This window comes from Diadema setosum, chromosome 1, assembly GCF_964275005.1.
Source record: "Diadema setosum chromosome 1, eeDiaSeto1, whole genome shotgun sequence".
NCBI lineage: Eukaryota > Metazoa > Echinodermata > Echinoidea > Diadematoida > Diadematidae > Diadema > Diadema setosum.
This window is the reverse complement of record NC_092685.1, coordinates 20248177-20265380: the sequence shown is the minus strand read 5'-3', so window position 1 is coordinate 20265380 and position 17204 is coordinate 20248177. Positions and strand designations below refer to the sequence as shown.

The following is a 17204-nucleotide window of genomic DNA, read 5'->3' as shown; positions in this document are numbered from 1 at the left end:
GTAGACGCATTGAATTGTCTATCCAATGCGCCAGATCGAAGTTCATTCACGTTGTAGATCGCATATCCACTGAGAAGCTCTCTGAGCTGCAAACCCGAAGCATTATTTTCAAAAGGAAAAAAAAAAGTCCGCACAGTAATAACGATGTGTATAATATGCGTTGCGTATTGATCATATACGTCATAATCAGTATAATGTTGCAAAGTCAACTTCGCAAGCCACACGCACGCAACTAACCGCGCATAAAGATTCTGTATATTGAGACACTACTGAGAAATTGCTTTCTACACGAAGTTCCAGATTAGGTTGTAGGCACTACAACTACTAAACTGTGATAAAACATTCTGTAAGTTTGCTCCAATCAGTGTAACGTGAACGCGCATCTTCTACTACAGTGTAAGTAGCCTATTGACGACTTCATCAGTGCCTGCACGCAGCGCCATGGAACAGCCAACCCGCATTCTAAGCATGTTGAAGACGCCACCGGTAGCCGTAGCACCCCCGTTGGCTGCAGCTCAGCTCCCCGGCGGCAAGCCGATGTCAATAAACAGCAACGTGCCAGAGCCCATGCCCCGAGACTTACCGCCAGGAATGGCGGCTGGCCCACCGGTCGGGGCCGACGGAGAGACGATCATGGATTTTGGACGTCGAATGGCAGAGACTATCAATGCTGGGTTTCTGACTTTGTCGATAGCAGTAGGACGGCAAACTGGATTATTTGATGCTCTGGGGAGCTTTCGGGGACAGCCAAAAACTTCACAAGAAATTGCAGACAGAGCTGGTTTAAAAGAAAGGTGAGTTAGGTTTGGCAGTCCAGCTTACGGATCGGGTCTAGTAAACATCAACGATTGAAATGCGTAAACTCGTTTTGTACAGCTGGTTAGAATTGCCTAAAGAATTACAACACTTGCAGGCGGGCTCTTTAGAATGAAGTCAGATGGACATATTGCATTTAGGGACAGAAATACCAAACGTCGACGGGGAATCACTAACGTTAGGTCTTCATGATATTTTTAAAAAGAATTTCTGCTTGGCATCAGTAAAACTATTCGTGAGCATTATAATGTTGTAAACACCAACACATCGAAAGTCTGCAACGTGTGACTGCAAGGCACTATAATGTTATGGCTACATTACGTCGCATTTTGTTTGTTTGTTTGTTAAAGTAGGCCTAGTTAGTTTTTCTGTGATCAATACAAAGCACAATAAAACAAGATACAAGTGTACAATGAACTATCTATAGTCATTGTTCGGTAATGCAGAAATGGCAGACTTGCCAAAACGAGCGGAACTAGAACTTGCAAGTCTAGATCAGTGTAAGATTGAGCTCCATTTTCCAAAATGTTGCATGCAAACTAAATCAACGACGTGCTTTTACCGGCGAGGAGGACGCTTCTATACATTGTTTGCTGATACAAGACAATTACACTGACTGTGTATATTGTGATGGTAAGTGTAGTTTTCATCAAGCAGCCCAATATAATCTCATCTCGGTTTTAACAGTCCACCTTTCGACATCGTTTTTGAAAACGGACAGGAAATGTATTTAAAGTATTAGATTCGAATACAATGATACAAAACCACTTGTAGGCCTACTTACAATTCGGGTTTGTGACGTCAGCTGATCGGTATTTCCAGAAGTGTTCGACCCTCACACTAAGTATTTGAAACGTTTCCCCATCGGCATGATAGCTCAAGTGATACAGGTTACTTGCATTAATATTTATCCAAAAGGAAGAATGCAGTCTTGCCTAATATTCACAGACCTTTCTGCAACTTTTTTTTTCAGCGATAAATCTGTTGTCAAACAATCCTGATTCATATTTTGTGTGCCACATGGTGATCTTAAATGATGCGGGTAATCTTAATAGATGTGAGCTAAACTTGCTAACCATGCTATTGCTACTTCTAGGAAGCCGTAGACCCTAATCTGCACTTCATCTTTATCTTCCTTCAACTTTAATTTCAATTCAATTCAGTGCAAATTGAATTCTATCTAAAATTACAAATTAACATTACAAATTAAATTCAAAATAAAATTCTTTTTTTTTTTTCAATGCAACTACAAGTTCACGGAATACAAAGCGTACATTGTATTACAACTCGGTTGAGTAAGGTGAGGGCGTCAAGATTCCCATAACCTATGGCATTAGTCCCACCTCAGCGCCCTCATCTTTCTAACCCGACTTGTTACAAATATGATTATGAAACTAACCGTTTTCAAAATAATTGCTTTATTGGAGAAAAGGACCCAAGTGTAAACGACAGGCTTGTAGAAATGTGGACCACTCATAATATGTTAAGCTTTCCTTAATGTTTCATATCACTGATGGATACACTCGTTGACAGAAATTGTGTGTGTGTGTGTGTGCGTGTGTGTGTGTGTTTTGTACAATTTGCCACGGTAATTTGGTTTCACTACCTAGCAAAATTACATTTTTAACCGATCGCCCTCTTGTACAAGACCTCTTTCAAATCTCTGCCCTGACAACAACCAATCAAATCTTGCTATGAGATCCGAAATATCTCAAAATGAGTTAACTTTGATGTATTGATATGATTGGTTTTTTGTTTTAAGTCACATAGATATGTGTTACTGACTGCTCCAATATCATTAATGCTGATAATCTGAAATGTGGTGAATTGACGAGACATTTTACATTAGGGTGACGACTGACGATCGACTTTTACAGAAAAGGAATACAGTAAACATTTGCTATGTGCATGTATTATCTTAATGATGTGATGACATCTAAATTCAAATTGGTATAAGGATATCTGCCCTATTCACGTGAATTGATATCCTTTCATAAAAAGCAAACAAACACCAAATCACTGAAATGTAGTCCATGCAGTTCTACTCTTAAACATGACTTCTTATGTACAATTTTCAACGGGGCCTCTGCGCCGACTGCCGGTCTGCCGGTCCAGCTATCGAATTCGTATGTAGCACTTGTGGCAGCATGGCGTACATTATTTTCAGCATGCAGTTTAGGAATACAAACACCATATTTGTAAATTGATAACATAGGCAATGAACTCTATCAAGGGCCAGTCTTCTCACGAAAGTCAGATTTGTTTAGACACCCGTTGTTCTATATATCTCAAACCAACCGTGTCTCGCGAAACTCGTGACTCTATGGTTGATGAGTATTGAATTTTGGATACAGCTGCGTCTCAACTTGTTGAGTTGTCGCCGTTCATGCAGGCTGCATCATCAAATAGCGCATTGGAACAAATTATCGTTACCATGTTTCCGTACATGCATTTGTATCTATATGATTTGACAATTTTCGTCATCATACATGGCTATGTAGTCCTGAGTAGGTTTTGCTTGGAAAATTTCCTTGCATGATTGTCGAACAACAGCGGCAATAAATGCACAAAAGCCGACAAGCTATGCCAAATTCTATTCATTGACGAGAACTCGCGTCTTTTGTAGCCTTGACAAAGACCCTTGAGTTACAGCGATTGAGACGTGGTGGGCTCGGAATACTTTTGATACCAGATAAACACATAATTTGACAGCACAATACGCGAAACTCTTGACCTAATGTTTAGTTGATGGCGGAGAAAAATCTGCACAGGTGATGAAAAAGATCTCGTGGTTTATTATCTTGCAGGTGTGTCGAAACGATTTCTGAAAAGCTCGTGCGAATGAAAACATCACAACAGCGACGGAGAAGTCACTGTATTCAGAGGCTCTGCCAATTTTCCCCTAACACCTTTCATGTATTTTTGACTGATGAAACAGCCATTTCATCTTGATAACGACAACAGAATGATTAGTTTTCCTCAGTTAATCTTGGTTCTAAATTATTGACAACACCATTCAAGATTAAATCATCTCAAGAAAAATATTATGTTGTTTAGTTATTGAATAAGCAGCAGTGGTTGTGTATAATCTGCGTGTCCATGATCTTTCGTGATAACGAACGTGACAACTCACAAAGATGGCAACTCGCTAAGAAAACAAAAACAAAAAACAAAAAACAAAAAACCTGGCCTCTCACCGATTGGTGATAATTATGACAATGTATGAAGCATCATTATATAGATGCACAATTATTTAATTGAATTTCATTGATAGCTTTTATGCCTTTTAAGGTGATGATCCTGCACTTTGTATAAAGTGCTCGATTGATGCAAATTAATTATCAACAGGTTAAACAGAATTCGATGCCCTTTTACGCCCAAACATTAGGGCCGTCCTCCGATAGACACCACAATTTTTTATCGTGCTCTTTTCTGCACCAATTTCATGTTTCTGTCATAGTTGTACTACGACTGCACCTATATATAGGTGTCGTTTTGTTCCACGTATCACCAAAAAATATAGCCAGAAGGTTTATATGAACTGAACACCATAGCTCTTGCTGATACTATACTTATTTTCTTTTTACAATATGAGAAGCATAGGGCTAAATGGCAGCCCTTTAAGCGACACGTATATAGTAACCACGTGTTTTCTGTAATCCATCATGCGTGCACGTCAGTGGGAATGATAGTGTTTGATTGGTGCAAGTCCCGTGTGATTGAATCATTACACAAAATGTACTATTGTCTTTCGTATATTACAAAACTGTATAACTTATGTCTCTTTTCTTGTGGCTTGATGTCACTGTGAAAATATGTTCGTTGTGATCATTACGATGGAACGTTTTTATGACGGAAGTACACATTCATGCTGGTATACATAACTATTTTACGCATCGAGAGGAAGCATAAATGCGCATAATAAATGCTGGTGATGTATGATGTAATGTATGTATATGTATGTATATTATGCATGAGATGATGTGTATGTAGGTGTATTCATATGTGCATGAAGTATAGATTGACGGAATTATCCTTGAAGGAATATTGAGACTAACCATAATTAGATTTGACGATTTAAAACAGATCCCTATTACTATAAATAAATACGACTCGATTCGACCCTCAATGAACGCTTGAAAGTATACATAACAAGTTATGCAAACTTGGATTTTCACTTGCCGCGGCATTGCGTGTTAGATGCAAACATTTTATATAATCTATCGTAACGTAATAATTGTGTAATGTTATTCGTCCCGGATCAAATTTTTAGTGGCTTTTATGACATATTTTTCGTTGTGTGTGTGCACGTGTGTGTGTGTGTGTGTGTGTGTGTATTTGTCTTTGTGAATCAAGTGATTAAAAAATGATTTTTGACACTCTTCAAGTCGATGCATAACTGGTAAGTCGATGTAAAAGGGACGCGCATGCTGTTTCTCTATGCCACAAACAGTTAGAAGTTGGAAGTACTTCACAAAAGGACCATAATAAAAACTATGATTACAAAACCCACAACATTAAAACATTACTTATTATATAATGGTTGTAATAAGGCTTCGTTCAATATCATCCAAGACTTGAAACAGATTTCTCGTAGAACAAAGAGGATAATATCTGATCACTGATATATTAAACTTGAGGTACAGCAAACCAATAATGATCATGACTATAAACTATCTGCTAGAAATGAGAGGCCTCATTTCGACATACATGTCTCTATATTCTGTGCATCTTAATCATCTTTGCTGCAATCTCAGTAACACAGAAAGTAATAAAAATGCAAGAGTTTCAAAGATCATGCGTTTACATTCTTTATGTCACAGCACTGCATTTCCTTCGCTCCAGCCTGAGTCATAAGGAGAGGGTAAATGGAATAATCCTCGGGAAACAGAAATAAATAAATAAATAAAGTTTTGTTGTGCGTAGGTAATTTTCATGCGTAACCAATGTTTCTCCTGCGTTGGTCTACTTGCGAGTATTATAGTAAAGATTTAACTATCTAATGATTATATGATACAAGGGGAATATCTAGCTCAGTTGTCGCTTTTATCATCATGTCTGGCGGACAGTGCGCTTCTATTGAAAATATGATCTTGAAATTCGTGAAATCTCAAAGAAGCGGAGAAAATGCGTTTGTTCAGACGTGTGAAAGTTCATTTTGATTTGTAATATTGCGTGGTTTTTTGTTTAGTATCAGAGTTGGATTACAGTGTTTGTGTTTCACGGTGAGCTCGGCAGGGTGTCACGATCTGGGAACTCTTGCGGGGAAGTTGGTCTGTTTCCACGTTTCGACCGTAAAAATGGCATTTTGTGCTCTATTAACATGGCACTATGCCTCAAAAAACGGCAGGACCAAGTGACGCCATTTGACAAAATCATCCAGTGAATGAAAGCAACACATGCAGAATATGATGTGCCAAATTCAACCTTCCTTGACTTCTGATACAAATAATGCAGATTTTTTTTCCTTTTTTTTTTAACTGCAGAGAATCTGAAGCGGCAGAAATTGGCATCACGTTTCCATTATTATTTTAAGGCTGCCTGTGTTGATTTCGACAAATTTAAGTATGTGAATAATGGGTGAAACGGTAGTTTAACCGTGTATAAAGACCTTGCTCATGGGTTACTTCGATTTACCAACAATACCCGTCACATGCCAGTTCTTGTTCCACTAAACATGCCCTGTCTTTGTCAGTGTCTGTGACGTAAATATTGAGTGTCTATTTGATTATCACCTGTTATCCGTGCATCACATTCTATGCATCATTGTGACGTAAGGCAAACGAGACTGATTGAGGTTACACAGTGAAAGTTGCCTTTCTCATATACAAAGACTTCGTCTGGTGTACAATTTGCATACCAATGTTCTGATAATTATTCTCTTATTGACGAGGTTATCTCGCCAGTAATTTGTTAACAGGTTTTCGGGTTGGCGAGATGATGCAATGTATACTTTTCTTTGCGACCAAAAAAAAAAAAAGAAAAAAAAGAAGAGAAAATGAAAGGTTTGTTCGCTTTGTCTTCGTCAGCCTCGCAAATAAAAAAAAAATCAATTCGCTTGATATTTGGAAGTATGTATCATCGAACTTACTATCTTTTGTATTGCATTACTTGGAATAGATTACGCCTCCTTTAAAGGTAACCTCAGCGAATACATCCTTGACAAACATTTTTACCATAACTCGCAGTTTGAAATCTACTGATAAAATTTCATACATCCAGGGCTGCTGCCGCCAACTTTTCCAAAAAGAAAAATTACGCTAAACTTTCACATCTATTTCCGGCCTGTGTTTGTACACTGTCTTACTCGATGTCCAAGGAATTATTTCCTTTGATTATGGTAGATAACACGTTATTATGAATGGTATACATGTATTCCTTTCTTTGCTCTCTTTCATTGTCTTTAAAAACTGGAAAAAAATATATCACTTCTTTTGCGAAAAGCGTGTTCTCGCTGCCGAGTACTCGCCACTCTTGTAAGCACCTGAAACCTCACCCAGGTTTTCTCTTTACCCCAAGTGCTTTGATTGGGGAGGCTCAAAGGGGCGTTCCATTCTACAACAAGCTGACCACGAGGTGCTCAAGTTTAACTTTCCAACTATCAATAGCTCGCTTTTATCGACTTTATGTTAAGCTCATCGATTAAAGTAATTGGGTTAAACCCACACAACAGATCGGAAGTCGCAGTGGTTTGAAAGTTTCGCTTGCTGGTTTGATTGAATCATCACATGTCGTAAATTAAGTGCATGCTTGACGGCCACAGCTCTCCAGTCTTTAATCTGATCGAAGCCTAAACATTAGTGACAATCTACACCATTTTATCCCCTGATCGCCGCACAGGTTTTGTTCTCGAGTTAATACACATGCATGAGCCAGGCTTGGAAACTTTCTTGTCGATCAAAACGGTAGCTGTGCGTAACGAATCCCTATTGATGGCCGACATTTTTGTCCCGCTTTACGAGGTTACAAGTCAATCGATTCTTTTAGGATTCAACTATAGTAATGCATTTAAAAGCAAATCCTGAGGGCAGATTTACAAGAGCTTCCCGCTTTCTCCTCAAAACCCCCTTCTTTTTCTCTCTCTCTTCCTCTCTCGCTCCTTTTTTTGGTAAATTTCCACTACCCAATGGCTTACATGAAAATAATGGGGGACACTCGTGTACATTCATGATATTCTTATTATGGGTAAGACGATCTTACCAAGAATTCTGGACAAAATTTAAGAATGTTGTTAACATGCACAGACGGTAAAGTCTTTAATATCAAAGATGTCATACTATTATTGCCAAATTGATCTCTTACAAGGTGTCATTGGAAGTCTTCACCTAAGCATGTTGACAAACACATTTGTACGGACTATTCAAGCGTTAAACAGCGTCCCTTCGGGTGGAAATTTTGAGAAATGTTATAAAAGAACCTTATATAAAGTAACAAGAGCATGATGCGTTAAAGGAGTGAGACACACACAACAAAAATCACTCTTACTGGGCGTGAATGAATCAAGGACATTGTGATAAACCTCATTGCTTCTCTCCATAGTAGAACGTCCTATAAAGTTGTAGGTATAACGTGTTAATATATCCGCTTCCATGCATTGCATTCGGCTGTAGGTGACACCGTGTCTTTCAAGGCATGTTGCTAGCACCCTACCCCTTCCTCTCTTTTGTGCTGTCAGCGTTGAATGGCAAACGTTATTTCGGTATAGTGGAGGAGATAAAAAGAATAGAAACCTCGTTACATATCATAAAGTATATTGCTCAGTCTCCTCTGATTTCTTCATTTCTATACCTCCCTTAAAACACAGGAGCAGAAAAGACCTTGGGTGAAACTCTTGAAGTTGATATGAAAATAGCATGTTAATGTAAAGACTAACGAATTCCCCGTTAAAAAAAAAAAAATACATATGGTGCAAGACGAAACGCCCTCGCGCGCATGCGTATAATCATGGAGCTCCTTTCGTTTGTAGCTCCATTGTATAATCGATGTTTGCATTAGTACGTAGTAGTAATCAGAGAATGGAAGAATAATCGGTGTTTGCATTAGTACATAGTATTAATCAGAGAATAGAAGAATGAACACAGCAATTCGGATTATAACGATAAATTCGCTAAAAAAATAGTTTATGTTTTGCATAGGTCTAATTTATAGGCATCTCATGCTGTTAATTGATTATGTGGGCGGGGATACAGCTTTGACATGCATAATATTATTCACTTTGCAAGAGATATATGGCCTGAGTGCAGGTCATTAACATCGAGCATGTCAGACCATCTAAACGTGATGCTTATAGGGCAGACACTGTTGTTACTGATATACCGGAACCACAGCTCGTTCAGTGAACTCCTCCCCTTTTCTTTGACGACGTGAAAGGGTGGACAGAAGTCACATCTTCTCGCCAATCCATTGGAGATCGGTTATTTAGGAAAGGAAGCGAATTTCCTCCCCATGAAAGCGCGAGCACAATCCGGCGTCCAGCGCTGAAAGAACCCGGCTATTGTCCGGCAGCCAGTTTCGCGGCTTCTCGAGCCGTCTTAGTGTAAGTCAAACCTCAAATACCCCTCTGAGCTCATTAAAACCTACATCGTGAAATGTCTTTGAAGAAGAAGAAGAAGAAGAAAAAAAAAAAAAAACCCAACAACAACAACTAGAGAAACCAGACAGATGAAACCTTCCTTCGCATTAACTATGATGTTCTTTTAGACCCAAGATAGAAAGGTTAAATTCATATACCTTTATTTGCATCGAATATTGCAGTTTGTTGTCCTCATTACTAACTTTGCCAATTTTCTTTTTGAATCTTATAATAAAGTTTCGTTTTGGAAGGATCAAGAGCGTCATTTATTTTTCTCTATAGATTGTCATTAGCTTTGTCGAGCCCGACTCTCCAATATCAAGATTGAATGAAGAATGACGGACAAATTTGTAGGATTCAAGTTGAAGGTATATTCAGTCGCGCTTTGTAAAAACACTTTGAAAACATCCCTTGCGACGCCAGCAGAGTGGACCCCAAGGGGATGGATGATACGGGAGGAAAACAGATTAGGTCTAGATTTCAATAGTTTATTGTGTCTGCAAGGATAATGTGCAAATATATATAATATGTCTCCTCAACTAGATTCTAATGATACAGATACAAAGAATTCTAGCAAATTAGCCATTAATAGTTACAAGTCAACACAATCATAAACATGTTAGGGATCAAATTACCGGCATAATATCTTTACTTTGTCTCGGGTTTTATCGAAATTAACGTCTTTGAGGCATTTTCTTGCAAAAAGGAGATGAATTGATAAATTATCTCTTGTTGTTGAGGACGCTGGATAACTCCAGAAGAGGACGACATGACACTGACAATCGTGCCTGCTTGGGGTTCTTGCTTAGATCACTCCATGGCAATTAGGACTCAATGATTTTCGTCGGACCCCTTGGGATACGCCGTGAGGGGAGAAAATAATAGTATAGAAAGACAGAGAGAGGAAGGGGGGGGGGGGGGGGTAAGATGAGAGGGAGAAAGAGGCAATGTAGATACCCTTGCATACTTAGCCGTTAAGCAGCCGTGACGGTTGGTACTGACAAAAGGGGCATAGGATGAGCGGATATAGGAAACGGGCAGGTTACGTCTTTCGTAACCATCATTGTCATTTGCACGTGTTTTTTCTTTCCTTTTGGAAAGGTTTAAGGGAGTAAAAGGAAACATAGGAAGAGAGGTGGAGAGCCCATGTGAGAAATACACCGGGAAGAGGGAGATATGTACACAGATAAAAAAAAAAAGAGAGAAAAGCAATGATATGCAGAATAAATTGGTTCCTTTTCATGTCTAAACTATTGAATGTGGGTCGGAAATAAGGACCAGGCTTACGCAAACGGCCCGAGTCGTGCATGGCTAACCATCCGCTTCAGGGTGATCTCCTGCCCGCGCCATTCACAATGTTGGTAACCCTCTATATCAAATATGCAGTCTCGTGGCTCCCCCCCCCCCCCCCCCCCTTTGTGTCTGCAAAATTTGGAAGGCTGTCTGGGCGTAGATTCTGGAAAGTTGCCAGCATAACAGTACTGAGTATATTATATACCGGTAAGTTACTGAGTTATATACACATAAACCCTGACGACCCTAGCAACAGGAGAGAACGAAATAAAACAAAACAGGACAAAATTAACTGTTGTCATTGCAAGGCCCAGACTCCCCTCTTCTCGGACGTCAATGAATCGCATGAGATTAGCCAGTGGCGCGGAGAGACATGGTAATCAGATATTTTAATCAAATGTCAATTATCTGACAATTTCTTTTCTTCCGATCTCTGAATCGTTCCCGTTGAAGCGCCATCATCGCTAACGAACTAGAGGAGGCCTTGACTTGTGCCTGACTTTTCGAAGTTGATAAAGTATCGAGTCCAATTCAAATGCCTAGGGTGACCACCATGGACGCTCAGCAACAGTTAATGCGACTACAACTCCAGCCATAGCGAAATCAAGTCACCGAACTATAAACAATGAATGTTGCTCATTAGCATGGACTTTTTAGAAACAAGGCACTTCAAATAAAAATGCAGCCAAAGTGAAATCATGGTTGTATCATGTATATACGATGTCCAAGTTATCATTTGAGTCCGGGGAGGGAGTATGAAAATTATGAGGAGTATGGTGTGTCCATGATGTCTGCAGAAATCTATTGACGCCTCTGAAGGCGTAATTTCGAGAATGGTGACATGCGCACATGAGCCCTCTCTAGATCGTATGATTATTATAGCTCCATGATAATTGCAACGTTGCTATAGTGGACTGTGGCAAAGCACTTTTCCTTGATGACGCAAGAATTTACTACGATGTGGGAGTGGTTGGCAGTGAGCCAACCCGATTTAATTCATACCATGCAAATGACTCCATCGCCTGATATAGTTCAATGCCAGTCTCATATATTTTTTCCCTCTCTCTCTTCTGTTATAGTTTATTCCCACAATATGTACCCGTCGAAATCAATGGGATCGTCGATTATGACAAAAACAATGTGCGCACAAGACTGATAACATGCCATGGCTTGGGAGGCGAAGTGTTTATTGTTAAATGTACCTACTCATGCTGAAAGCCGCGAGACGGCGTCACACTATACTGGGCAGGATTATAAACCTTGGGCGGCAAAGATGAGCTACATGGCACGATGTGAGTGAGCAGGCGGATGTGAATGCAACCAGCATAAACTAGCCCGCCCCGTCATGCGTGGAACATGGTGAAGAATGACAGAGCACTGACGAGACAATACCCACTCCCAAGAGCAATCGAAATGATGATAATGTATCACTTAGAACAACGTGTGACACAGCAGTATTTCCCATTCATTCACAAAGATTTCACACAAGACAAGTGCTCGTACATCCATGCGGGCACACACTATTAAACCCAGACTATAAATCAATACCATACGCTTTTATCTGCTCACTGTATTCTCAAAGAAAATGCACAGTTATACTATCTTTACGTTACTGGTCTTTGCAAGTATAGTTATTAATCAGCATTTGCCTAACTTTTCATGAGCTGTGCTGGTTTGGGCTCATTCTGTTTCCATGAAAAGCAAATATCCGTAGACACATTGCGTAAACACACTCGTCATCTGCACACACACAAACGCATCACCGTTTGATAAACTTCCGCCTTTTACAAGTATCCAGCGTCTGTATTGCCTTTGAAGCAGCATGATATCTTATGGAAGAAACATACCAACATTCACGCCCACACACCAAACACACACACACATACAAAAGTTTTATCTATTAGAGGGCAAGTATCTATCCTCGTGTTTTATGGCGCTGTTTGGCGCCAGTTGGACGCCAGCGATCTCACGTAGATGTAAAACGGTCTTACGTCGGCCGGGCAGTGGTCACAATGGAATGTACAACAAGGTGTGAGAACATTTATATTGTATTTGGCATTATAAAGCAAGAAGATATGATGAAAATTTAAAAGAGATAGCGACTGATTTTTCCTGTATATACCAAATAACTTAAGACGTTCAACCGCCGATCGCTTGTTAGGGTATAATCTATAAGGTACCAGCGACACACATTGACGTTGTAATGGTGCAGACAGGGAAACGCCGCCCACTCTCGTCTAAACATAATTATGTATACATACACGCAATAATGTATCATTTGACATTGTTTGTAACTTTTTTACATTAATATAGCTGATTCTGGGTGCATACACTGGTCGGGGAGGAAGGCCTCGAGCTTCAATTATCAAATTTGACTTTTCCTCCTCTGGCAACCAGCGGTATGCACCTATAACCACATTCTTTATACCACGTAATATGATTTTTCTTTGTATTTTATGTTGAAAAATGCCAAGAAATAAACAAACAAATAAGTAAATACATAGATAAATAAATAATAGTAATGATACCTACATACATACATGCATTCATACATACATACGTACATACATACATATACATACATACATACATATACATACATACACGTATACACACATAGGACCTCGCACACTTACATACATATTCGCACTTAGGGTATTACATTTAACACATACGAACATGCAGGGGCCGCGGAAAGGGGAGGGGAACTACTCCATAATATGCACACACACACACACACACAAACACACACACACACAAACACACCTTTGGCTCTTCCACAACATAAACAAAACAACTGGAAAATAATGTTAAAGAAAGAAAGAATTCCTACAAATACTGAAGGTGATCCATGATTCTGCACGGGAAAAAAAAAAAAAAAAAACTCACAAGCAAACCCATTACTTTCCGAGGCATCCGGAGATTCTTCCAATCGGGTGGGGGGGGGGGGGGGGGGGGCATTGACCCGATCCACAGCCCGCAGGCCCCCCCCCCCCCCCCCACACACACACACATACACAAGCTTTCCGCAGCCCCTGGATACATCCTACAAACATACATTGCACAAACTGACAACAAACATACAGACACGCCAACATGAAGAGAATTTAGCATAAAAATTGTGTTATACTTTGTCACTCATAATTATTAAACACGCGTTTCGCATGTCTCTTGCCATCATGCGTAATATACACTTCTCTGTACGGAGTGGAATATAAACGATTCATGTTCCCTTTGGATTTTGAGATAATAAATCAGTTTTGTGTTTTCATCCGCTCAATTCTTTACCCGCCATGGTTGGGTGCCTATCAGGAATCTTTCAAATTTGCTCCCTATTATGACGATCAGTGTATGATAGAATTTGGAGTTTCCCACAAAGAAAGAAAAAAAAATGATACCGTCCATAGATGAGATTGTCAATATTCGTTGCATACCGCGCAGGTAATCTGATGGAATCAATTTGTCCTACACCTCAAACACACTCCATCATCCTACAAAAGATTTCACGTAACGACAAATATTATGTTCGTTGTCTCTGTGAAACCAGTCTTTAACGCTGTCATGTTTACAAGTAGAAAGCTGACTGCGCGGAAGAGCTTACCTTGTCATTTTTTTCAGCGAAATTGTTGAGAAACAGCGTCTCTTTCTGTGAAAAATATGTGAAATTCACATGGTAATTACTGCGCCAGATCGACAATAATTAACATCATAATCGCATCATAATCTTCCAGTCTGGTATGTTTCATGTGTATTGGGAAACGCTAAGGTACAAATTGTGTATAAGACACTGGATTCTGAACGCCGAGGCCATGAGTTCGAATCTTTCTCGGTGCATACATCTTGTGCGATGTCTTCTTGTTTTTTTGTTTTTCATTTTGTTTTGTTTTTTTTTTGACCCGCGACGCCCTTCTTTGACCAAGATGTACAGAGATGGGTGGAATTCTAGCACTTCTGAAATATATTGTAATTGCAGGGGCTTCGCGGAAATGGTTTGCCCTGTAAAGACTTCTGAACTCTCATCATTGTGTCAGTCTGCGAATCTACGCACTGACTGACGATTGTTTCATATTGAATGTTCTATTCAGCGTACTTGTCGCATAGTAACTCCGTAATTGATGTATTGCAAGAAGTGAATTGCTAACATTTTGCTTTTAAAAAACTGCCTTCAGCCTGCGAGTAGAAATAGAGGGCAATTATTAATAGGAGCTGCCTGATTACACATTAATGACGCCATCTTATGGCTGTTTATACAGATCATGACCATAGATCGGCCCAATCCATCACATCGTGTGTGGCTCGATCGTCTGCATTTTTATGACAGGCTGAAATTATTTTGTTTATTCAATGTGGTTATTATGTTATCACCGTTGACCATGATGTATCTGCTCATGAAAAAAGGAAGTTTACTTATTGAAAAGATCCGCTTTGGGCATTTAGATTATTTTTCTCTCTATTAGCAGTCAAATTGGCTTAAAAAAAAAGGCATCTTGCTTCCGGAACTGGGATCGGAAACGCTTTATTCTTGAACTAGTTTTTAACCCGTGACTCATTTTGTGTGTGCGTGTGTGTTTGGGTGTGTGTGTGTGTGTGTGTGTGTGTGTGCGTGTTCTATAAATAAGGTGTATTGTTTCCCCCGTTGTCATGATCATTTGTGGCATGTTTTCTTTGTCTTTTCTTGGAAATGGCTGAATGTGATCCGGTAAAGCAAAAAACAGACCAAACCTGTATTTTAGTCGTTTGAATGGAATTCCTCTGCGTGTCAGTGTTATCGTGTCGCCGTGTTTGTAAGTGTAATCCAGTTATAGGCCTCATACTTTGTCAATTCGGAGGCCAGTGAGACATTGTACCACCCGTGTCCGACGTGGGACTCGGAGGATATCACTCATTACGAAGTATAACTAAAATCCTATTCTTCGTATAGGAGCAGGGAGTCGTTTTAGTAGAAGAAAGGCGGTGGGCGTGGTTACACATTCTGAGAAATTGCCGTGTTATTAATTCAAAACTGCAGCCTTGCGATAGCGTTTTTCCCTTCATGATTATATGTCTATTCCAGTTTGTTTTGATATCATACCCCAACCCTAACTTAACCATTCGGAGGTTTTACCTCCAAATGGTTAAGTCTCCTGTGATCTGGCTCAAGTCCATCAATCATAACGTCGCTGTTGTCGCGCAAAGCAATTAGGAGTATTACTGTGATGCCTGCGTTCTAGCATATAGCAAAATTCATTGATAACACCACCATCACATAAACCAGTGCCGAATGGTTTTCTCCTTCTACGAACAACTGCTTTCAAAGGAAACTACTTGCTTCGCCGCCCATGGCTTTTATTGTTGCGGGTAGCGCGACAGACTAGAAGAATTGAAAAAAACAAAAACAAACGACAGCTAAAGACAAAACCCAGATGCTCATAATCATACCTTCGACATCAGCATTGTCTCGAGATGAGATCTACGAATGAAACTGTATGTCCATGATGATTTAGACGAGTGTAAAGCATAAAAATTTCTAATGATGAAAGAATGATGGTGAAATTTCGTCTGCTTTTAATCATTTTTGCGGGGGTGTGTTCATCGGACTTGAATGATTTGGATATTCCTATATCCTGATAATATACCACACAACGTTATTGACAAACCAGTACTTACTATGCATAATACAAGGACGAGGACTTTTCACGTACGATTGTGGCCGATATAAAAATCATAGGGCTTTTTGATCCTCTCTCTCGAGATGTCGAACAGCCAAAAACAATACAGAACAGAACAGAACAGAACAAAACAAAACAAAACAGAACAAAACAATACAAAACAATACAAAACAAAACAAAACAAAACAAAACAAAACACCACCTGACAAAAAAAAAAAAAAAACCAAACAAACCCCACAATTACGACATTCACACTCTAGGCACACTCGTCTCTCATCGTCAGTTACCTTCACTCAACCACGCACCAACAAACTAGCTGGCGATGCAGCTTTCTCCTCTACAGCTCTCAGGCTGTGGAATAAGCTTCCTCCTCTTCTGAAATCATCACCAACACTGGATCACTTTAAACAAAATTTGAAGACCTACTTATTCTGATATCACTAAATGTGCACTGGACTTGTACTGTCGCTGCCTGGTAATTTAGATATATTTTAACTTATTTTAATATATTTTCTCCTTATGGCGACCATGCAGGGATGACATCTCATAGCGCTTTGTATCCAGTGGAAAAGGCGCTTTAAAATAACTACTATCATTATATTATTAATGAAATTTCGCTCATCAGTGTGTCAGGATATTCAAACGTTATGTCAGATTATCATTCATTGTAAACCAACTGTAGAGCCAGCTATAACATAGAGCGCGACACAGATTGTCATTCCTTGTCTGCTGCGAGTTCTTCGGTCATCTCTGCGGCTCCTTATCGCAAGATGCGGGATGGTGCTGCCTCGCCTTTCCCCATCTTCTTCGAGTGAAGCCCGCTGCTGCAGTGCATCGCCTTACTCCCGTGCTTCCCGGGTCGTATAGCCGAGCGG

The 17204-nt window shown here is 39.7% G+C and overlaps 1 protein-coding gene across 1 annotated transcript in view; it reads left to right on the top strand.

Moving 5' to 3' along the window:
- The first annotated feature begins 285 nt into the window (after positions 1-285).
- LOC140234747 (S-adenosylmethionine-dependent methyltransferase Rv2258c-like) overlaps positions 286-17204 on the top strand; it is a 30562-nt gene continuing 13643 nt past the window's right edge. Inside the window, exon 1 of the mRNA XM_072314789.1 lies at positions 286-794. Within this exon, the coding sequence (XP_072170890.1) occupies positions 442-794 (353 nt within the window). The 5' untranslated portion in view covers positions 286-441. The remainder of the gene's footprint in view (positions 795-17204) is intronic.